The sequence below is a fragment of the Aotus nancymaae genome, unplaced genomic scaffold, assembly GCF_030222135.1.
Source record: "Aotus nancymaae isolate 86718 unplaced genomic scaffold, 86718_ANA_hifiasm-v0.15.2.pri h1tg000030l, whole genome shotgun sequence".
Lineage (NCBI taxonomy): Eukaryota > Metazoa > Chordata > Mammalia > Primates > Aotidae > Aotus > Aotus nancymaae.
In genome coordinates this window covers 26,984,440-26,993,835 of record NW_026988443.1, presented here as the reverse complement: position 1 = coordinate 26,993,835, position 9,396 = coordinate 26,984,440, and the positions used below count along the sequence as shown (strand labels likewise).

The 9,396-nt window shown below is 43.8% G+C and overlaps 1 protein-coding gene across 1 annotated transcript in view; it reads right to left on the bottom strand.

The window, feature by feature from the left end:
* Positions 1-266: 266 nt before the first annotated feature.
* TXNL4B (thioredoxin like 4B) overlaps positions 267-9,396 on the bottom strand; it is a 42,649-nt gene continuing 33,519 nt past the window's right edge. Inside the window, exon 4 of the mRNA XM_021672555.2 lies at positions 267-1,333. Within this exon, the coding sequence (XP_021528230.1) occupies positions 1,312-1,333 (22 nt within the window). The 3' untranslated portion in view covers positions 267-1,311. The remainder of the gene's footprint in view (positions 1,334-9,396) is intronic.

Below are 9,396 nucleotides of genomic sequence, written 5' to 3'. Positions count from 1 at the left end.
AAAAAATTCAAACCGTGATGGCTCATGCCTGTAATCCCAGTACTTTGGAAGGTGAAGGCAGGCAGATCACCTGAGGTCAGGAGTTCGAGACCAGCCTGGCCAACATGGTGAAGCCCTGTCTGTACCAAAAATAACAAAAATTAGCCAGGCGTGGTGGCAGTCACTTTTAATCCCAACTACTCAGGAGGCTGAGGCAGAAGAATCCCTTGAACCCATGAGGTGGAGGTTGCAGTGAGCCAAGATCGCACCACTGCATTCCCGCTTGGGTGACAGAGCGAGACTCCGTCACAAAAAAAAGCAAAAACAAAAAATGTTTTCCCATTTCTCTCCCTCCCTCTATAACCTGGATAAAATATTCATGTGTATTATGTATTTATTATTGCTGAGTCATTGCGCCTTACCCTGAAGTGCTTCAGTCTGTATCTCCTAAGCATCCTGACGTTAGGTTTTTGATGAGAAAACTGGCCTGAATTCTTCACCAGCAATTCAAACAGTACCACACTCTTGACGTGTAAACATTCCTGTCCCTCCTCACGCCACTCTGCAGACATGCCTTCTGCTTGGTATTTATCTCCCGGACTTCTTCCCCTGCATAAAAGTGTTCATTTTCTACATACACACTCAGATATCCATGTGGCTGTGTGTATTTTTGGAATACCTATTTATGGATGGAATGCACACTGTTTTCTGTATAGTTATTTTACGTTTTCACACAAATGGCATCATCCCACAAATACAATTCTGCGTTGACTTTCTTCATCACGTGTGGGCCGGTTCACGCTGGGCCTGTGTTGGTGATCACGTTGCTGACTTCTGGCATTTTCCTATCACTGTTGGTGCCTCAGTGAACACCGTGTGAATGTGCCTTCGTTCGGGCAACAGTGCAGAGCAGATTCCAAGAGATGTCACAGCTGGGCTGAGGGGTTGGTGTGTTTCACATTCTGATAGATAGAGCCAAGCTGCCCCTTTCCCATCGTGGAGACAGCAACAGAGGGGACATCCCTAGCTCCTTTGGCTTTGCCTGTTCAAAGCTACCCTGTGAGGCCTGAAGAAAGGAGCTGCGGGAAGGCGTCTCCCATCCATTGAACACTGACTGTGGGCCGGATGCTGCGCCAAGGGCTTGACATGCCCACTTTACAGATGAGGAGATGGGGGCAGAGAGGTGGCTGATGGTCCAGTCCGTGTGTGTGGAGGCTGCTTGGCTGGGCTCAAGCCTGGCGGGGTGGTCGCAGAGCATGTTGGGCCGAATGGGCCAAGCCTTGGCTGCTGTCAAAGCCGGCTCATTGCCTTCTGCTTCTCCATATTTGTTCCTTACTCCAGGAAGAGCAGTGCCCTGAAGGAGAGACAGGAATGGGCAGAAGGAGAAGGAAAAGGAGCCACATGCTGGCCAGTCCCCTGTGGGTCGCTTTCTTCACCAGCTTGGGCTCCAACATGCCACATCAAGTACTTGTGCACATACTCTGGACACCCTCCTTGTTCTGTCTGGGCTTCGATGCTCTCTGTGAGCCACCTGCCCTCCCTTCCCCATGTTACAGGCATCTACCTTCTCTGTCCCATTTAATAGCTTCAGGACTGAAAGACTCCGGAAAGGGAAGGGAAGGGGTAGAGGAGAAGGGGGAGGAGTAGGCCCTTGGAAGGTTCTCCATGGGAGACTGACATTCTGTCTCAGCACAGCTGGAACAGGCTGCTTGAGCACCAGGGTAAGGAGCTGTCTTGCATTCAGGGGCCATTTGGTGTGAGGATACCTATTTTTCTTCCCTCCCCTCCCCTCCTCTCCCCTCCCCTCCCCTGCCCTCCCCTCCTCTCTTCCTTTGACGGAGTCTCACTCTGTCACCCAGGCTGGAGTACAGTGGTGCAATCTCTGCTCACTGCAACCTCCATGTCCTGGGTTCAAACAATTCTCCTGCCTCAGCCTCCTGAGTAGCTGGGATTACTGGTGCCCACCACCATGCCTGGCTAATTTTTGTATTTTTAGTAGAGACGGGGTTTCATCATGTTGGCCATACTGGTCTTGAACTCCTGACCTCAGGCAATCTGCCCGCCTCAGCCTCCCAAAGAGATGGGATTACAGGTGTGAGCCAACACACCCAGCCCGAGGATACCTATTTTTCTTAATGCTGGAAGCCACATTCCGACCCCAGAGCAGCTGTCAGTGCTGGGAGACCTGGGAGATTGGTGATGCCTGCGTCTTCTTTTGGGACCGAGGATGGTGGAAAGGTGCGCAGAATTCCAAATGCTATTTACATTACTCACTTTTGTGTTTTCTGTGGAGTGCATAATTGTCTTTGCTTGCCAATTTCATATCAGTTAAATAAAAGCCCTAAGTTAACCCTATTCTGTGACTTACTCTTCACATCATCATAATGATATACTTCAATATTCATCCCTCAGATTGGCCCCGCTCTAACAGCCCTTTCCACAGCATAAATGCTTCAGCATTTGCTTATGGGTAAACACAGGATATTTTCAGTTTTTCACATCAGACAGTGCCTCAGTGCTCAGGGTTTATGTATCTTTGTAGTCTTACATATCTTCGTGGTAGAATAGATTCCCAGAAGTGGTATTGCTTGAGCAAAGGTTATACACACTGAACATGTTGATAGTTATTGCCAAATTGCCATGAAAGAGGGCTGTCCAACTTTGTAAGGGAGGCCCCTTTCCTCTTACGTTGTTCCACACGGGAATTTCAATTTCACTGGTCTGGAATAAGCTGTTCTTTCTTCTCAACTTTTCCACTAGGAATAGCTTGAATTATGGCTCTCCCTTGGTTAAAAAAAAAAAAGAGAGAAAAAAAAAGGAAGGTTTAGCAAGTTACTTTGGGCTGCAGCCAGAGTGACTGTCACGTGCATCTCTCTCTTTTTCTCTCCTCTGTCTCCTACAATGGGCTCAGCTCTGTATCAGAAACGGCTGAGGTTCCTACATGCAGCAGCTTCCTTCAAAGGGGCAGGTACGTCAGGTCATATACACTCTGTGTTTTGAAAGAATTCATTTCCCCACTGACTTTCTGATAGGCTGCTTCTGGGTCAAGTTCTGTAGCCAATACTTTTTAATCTGGTTATCTATGAAGACCCCACTTGGAAAATATCCAGTCAGAATGGCAGTCTCCAGGACAAGTGGGGAACAGTGATGCAGCGTGGAGACGATTTGCTCACTTCCATCTTGGAGGCCGAGGGTGTAGCTTGGCTAGCTTAGTAGCTTCTTGGTGGTGCTTACTCAGTGTCCCTGGGTAGGGAAATCAGGTTTGCAGGACACGGAGGGTTGACTCAGCTCTGCTCTCAGCAGCAGATGGGAGTCACAGGCTCCATCTGGAAGAGGACCCTGCTCTTGCACTCCAGCTGGTTTGCTGCCTGCAATGTTGGCCAGCCTTTAATAAGAGAAAGCCAGTCGGGCGTAGTGGCTTATGCCTGTAATCTCAGCACTTTGGGAGGCTGTGGCGGGCAGGTCATGAGGTCAAGATATCAAGACCATCCTGGCCAACATTGTGAAACCCCGTTTCTACTAAAAATACAAAAATTAGGCCGGGCGCGGTGGCTCACACCTGTAATCCCAGCACTTTGGGAGGCCAAGGCGGGTGGATCATGAGGTCAAGAGATCGAGACCATCCTGGTCAACATGGTGAAACCCCGTCTCTACTAAAAATACAAAAAATTAGCTGGGCATGGTGGCGCATGCCTGTAATCCCAGCTACTCAGGAGGCTGAGGCAGGAGAATTGCCTGAACCCAGGAGGCAGAGGTTGTGGTGAGCCGAGATCGCGCCATTGCATTCCAGCCTGGGTAACAAGAGTGAAACTCCGTCTCAAAAAAAAAAAAAAAAAAAAAGAAAATACAAAAATTTGCTGGGTGTAGTGGTGCGTGCCTATAGTCCCACCTATTTGGGAGGCTAAGGCAGAAGAATTGCTTGAACCTTGGAGGTAGAGGTTGCAGTGAGCCGAGATTACGTCACTGAACTCCAGCCTGGTGACAGAGTGAGACTTAGTCTCAAAAAACAACCAAATAAATAAAAAATAAATAAATAAATAAAAATAAGAGAAGGCAGAAATCTGCATGTTTTGTGAATCATCTCCAATTTTTAAGACATGAGCTGATATCGTGCCAGTCCATTAAAACTGGTTTGTGTGCCATATGTGAATTAGGGCTTCTAATTTAGGTCCATACTGTTAACAAAAGACCATGAGATTTATGGAGGCAAAAGGGAGAACTTTATTTTCTGAAGGCAATCTGCAGATCGGGGAGACACAGCCTTTGGTGTAAAATCAAAGTGTGCTCTGAGAACGTGTCAGAGAGCAGGACATTATACAGGCAAAAACCCACAGAAAAGGAGGCAGGAACAGTCTTACAGTGTCTTACTTTGTCACCTACTCTAGAGTGCAATGGCACAATCACAGCTCACTGCAGCCTTGACCTCTTGAGCTCAGAGTCCACCCACCTCAGCCTCTCAAGTGTGCACATACTTGGCTATTTAAAAAATTTTTTGTAGACATGGATTCTCACTATGTTGTCCAGACCGGTCTCAAACTCCTGAGCTCAAGTGATCCTCCCGCTTCAGCCTCCAAAAGTGCTGTGATTACAGGTGTGAGCCATCGCACCTGGCCAGAACAGTCTCTTAATTGGCTGGTTCCAGGTTGTTGGTCAGTTGGTACTTGGTGGCCAGGTGGGGAATTTCCAGGTACAGTTGTTTTCAGGCACTGTTCTTTGACTTGGTCACAGAAAAACAGACTTTGCAACACTTTCCAAGGACACAGTGTTACCACTCCCCTCACCCTGCCATGACCTCTTGGTTCTGCTTTTAACTTTTGGGCCTCAGAACATGTTAATAATTTTTATAAATATAACTCAAAGAAAGTTAAACATCATTTTTTTTATTTGACAATGCTTCCTATATGGTTTTTTAACATACTAAACAAGTCCAATATGTCTCTCTTGGACTTCCAGGAGTTCCCCTTATTTTTGAGACAGAGTCTTGCTCTGTTGCCCAGGCTGGAGTGCAGTGGCGTGATCTCGGCTCACCGCAACCTCCACCTCCCAGGTGCAAGTGATTCTCCTGCCTCAGCCTCCTGAGTAGCTGGGACTACAGGCATGTGCCACCATGCCCAGCTAATTTTTTTATTGTTTTATTTTTAGTAGAAACATGGTTTCACCTTGTTAGCCAGGATGGTCTTGATCTCCTGACCTCGTGATTCACCTGCCTCAGTCTCCCAAAGTGCTGGGATTACAGGCTTGAGTCACCATGTCCGGCCTACGCCCAGCTAAGTTTTTGTATTTTAGTAGAGATGTGGTTTCACCATGTTGGCCAGGCTGGTCTTGAGCACCTGACCTCATGATCCACCCATCTCAGCCTCCCAAAGCCCTAGGATTACAGGCGTGAGCCACTGCGCCCGGCCTACAGGAGTTCCTCTTATGTCTAAGTTAGTTCAGGTCAAAAAAGACTTGATTTTATAATTTGAAATTTAATTTTGGGAAGTCTGTCAAATAGTGAAGGTTTAAAACACTTGATCAAAATAGGATCACAGGTCACTATGAATAAAATGAAAATGACAAAAGATTTCAGAGTCACAAAGCATAAGAAATTTTCCTGAGGAAACACGGAATGGACTCTGTTTCCTAGGCCAATTCCCTAAAAGGTAAAGAAAATTCTTTTATGATTTTTTTTTCATTAAAGAGCAAATCAGTGCTTTGAGAAAACCACTGGTCCAACACAGGGGCCCAGACTCTGGCCTTGCATCAGTGTTCTTTTGATATTAGTGTTCAATTTTTGGAAAAATATGTAGATTTCTTTTAATTTTAGCCAACTTGATCATACATGAAGTTTCTTTCACAGCTTAATCTTCTACAAACCATCTGCAACTTGTTTAAACCTTCAGTTTTGTTCTATACTTTTCCTTTTTTTTTTTTTGGCATTTGACCTTAGGTCAAAAATTCACTTTTCCGCTGGGTGTGGTGGCTCACGCCTGTAATCCCAGCACTTGGGAAGGCTGAGGTGGGCGGATCACCTGAGGTCGCGAGTTCAAGACCAGTCTGACCAACATGGAGAAACCCTGTCTCTACTAAAAAATCTGGGTGTGGTGGTGCATGCCTGTAATCCCAGCTACTTGGGAGGCTGAGGCAGGAGAATCACTTGAACCCAGGAGGCGGAGGTTGCGATGAGCCAAGATCGTGTCATTGCACTCCAGCCTGGACAGCAAGAGTGAAACTCCATCTCAAAAAAAAAAAAAATTTACTTTTCTTTCTCTCCTCATTAGTCCTTTCTCATGTAAAAGAACAAAATTACACTTTTTAACTGTTTTAAAAATAAAAAACACATTTTACTTTCTTTATACACTCTATATATAGAATTGTTTCTCTTATATCTAGTTTTATTTTATTTTATTTTATTTTTTGAGGTAGAGTCTCGCTCTGTCATCCAGGCTGGAGTGCAGTGGTGCCATCTTGGCTCACTGCAACCTCCGCCTCCCAGGGTCAAGCAATTCTCCTGCCTCAGACTCCCGAGTAGCTGGAACTACAGGCACGTGCCACCATACCTGGCTCATTTATAGTAGAGACAGGGTTTAACCATGTTGGCCAGGCTAGTCTTGAACTCTTGATCCACCCGCCTTGGCCTCTCAAAGTCCTGGGATTACAGGCACATCTAGTAGTTTTAATTATATATATAAACTATAATTTTAATTCTTAGTAGCCCTAATTTCTAGTGGAAAACTTAGGAAGTGCTTTTGAATTATTTTATATCAATATTTGTAGATGAAAACCATTTTGTAATTTTTTAGAAAGATATGTTTCCTCAATTTATTATTAACAGATCTATTGTTTTCTAAACATATGACTTAGACATTCTATGATTACTTATTATTTAACATAGCATGATTTTAAGACTTTAAATTAATTATTTGAAATGATGACACAGGTACTCTTCCTAATGTTTTTTTTCAGTTGTCTTGGGTCTCAAGTGCCCATGTGGTACCCAAGGACAGCTATGACGGGCAGACCCTGTTGCGGTCCCAAATTTACATACCAGATATAGAGCTCAGGACAGGATAGAGTTGTGAAGCTAATGCCTGGAGAATCCAACCCATCCCAGCATGGAAATGTTAGGAATAAAAAGTTCCTCTTCAAAAGGTTTAATTGTGTAATGTTCCTATCCTTTATTCAAAAGCCCAACTTCTTTGTACTCTCTTATTTCCAGCCTGCAGACCACCCTCCCACTCTAGTTATGCCCTGACACGCCCAGACATGTCCAGACATGTCTTGTACTGTAACAGACACACCACTCCCACCCTCTCCTTCTCTTACAAATTGCGTGCTAACCATATTTAGAAAAGTTTAATTCTTAGCCAACTGGGACTGGCTTAGTTTGTGCGGTCCAACCCTAGCCAAGAGGGGAAGGACACCGGGACAGGAGCTGCGTTAGGGATAAAAACCTCTTCTCTTCTTTGTTTGTTGTGCTCTTGTGATCATGACTGATGTAGGCAGCACCCTTCTGCAGAAGTAAATTACCTTGCTGAGAAAACTTTTTGCCTAAGTGCGAGTTCTTCTTTGTGGCACCAAGCATTTGTTTCCAACAGCAAGGAGGCAAAGCTGGGCCAGGGAGGATGGGGCCATATTGGGCTTGGTTTTGACTTACAGCTGGTGGTCAAGGAACTGAGGACATGTCCCCAGATCCCACCATGGCCAACCTGTCCAGACTCTAGAATTCAGATGCTGAAAACTGAAAAGAGGCTGACAGTAAGATGTGTGCAAGGCTTTGGGGAGCCCAACAGCCAGCCTTCACAGCTTTAAGTAAGCAACAGTTTTCTGACCTTAAAACATCTACAGAAACCACCTAAACCTGTCTAACCAATACATTCAGGCAAGAAGTCTGAGTCAAATTTAATACTGATAATTCTGAAGACATTTAATTTTACTTTGCCAACAATTTAAACTAGTTTTATTTACCAAAGCTTACTAGAGTCACATAAGCTAAAAGGCATTTGAGTTAGTTTCTATTTTTCTGATACAATATTTTGATTTAAGTGTTTATTTTTTTATTAAGCCAACTAATTAGAGCTCTTTCATATATTTTGGTAGTGAACTATCACGTACACATGACACATATAAACATTCAGCCAGAAGAAAATTTTAAAGCTTTACAAGATTCTTCATTTGTCAGTTTTCAAATAGTTTTTCTCCTCCCTGCAGACAGACTATCAAGCTGTAAGCAATTGTTAGCTAGGCAACCTGAAATTCGTACTTTGAAAGACATGATTAATTTGGTAAAAATTTACGTTTCAAAGACACAGAACTTAGATCTAAACACCATTATCTGCCAAGACAAAAAAGGGGTAGGTAAAGGCCCAGTCAAGACAAGCTTTCCAGGAAAAGTATCTTAAACAAATGTAAGGTTTGTTATGTAAACTAAGACATCTTTCTTGTTGAAAAGTTTCTAATGGTTTAAGTATGGGGATGCAGAGGGTCCTTACAAATGGAGATTTCTTTCATAGATGTAAATTTCTTTTACAAATAATTTCAAAATAGCCAGCTAAATACCAGGAAGTATTTTGGAAACCAATCTAGTTAGATTGGTCTTTTTAAATTAGGTTGTTTCTTGATCCGATTATTGACTTTAGGGCAGAGCCCTTTAACAAGGTAAAGGCAGCCTTTTCCATGCTTGGACTTAGCAAGTCTATTTTTGCCTGAGGGCCTATCTTTTATAAACACCTTAGCTAGCTCGTTTTTCTTTTGAACCAAAGGTACTTCTTCAAGTAGTTCACCAAAAGCAATAACCCTTAACCAAGGTTATGACTTGGTTAGTCAAAGAGGAACCAGGCATCTCCAAGAGGTGCAAAACAGTCCTCACAAGATCTAGAACTACCACAAAGTCAGCTCAAAGATAAAAAGTCTTTTTAGCCACAAATGGAACATAGCCTACACTTCTAACTAGCCATATTTTCTAGGATCTCAGCTTCTCAGCTGAGCACCTATGCATAAAGGCCCAAAGGCCCAAAGGCCCCCATATGCCCCATAGAAGGAAAAAGATGGGAAATCAAATCATGTTTTTGCTTTAATTTTGTCAAGAGAATTTCTAAAGCTAGCCATGTCACTATCAGTGTCCATGGAAGGAAAAAGGATCAATAACAAATGGGTACCCAAAAAAGGTCAAGAGTCAAACAAATAATTTAAAACAAATGGGACTGTTTCCCTGACTTGGAATTGAACCTAGGCTACAGCCACAAAAGCACAGAATCTCAGCCACTAGCCCATAGGGTGGAGTGCTTTTTGTAAAATCTACAGGGGATCAAAAGCAGGCAGTTTGAGTATAAAAATTATTTTAAGTGTTAAATAAAGTGAGCTCCAAGTTTCTCTTCAAAGAATCAGTATGTCCATATGTTCAGCTCTCTTATTCTTTGTTCTCCATTTTAAAGTTTA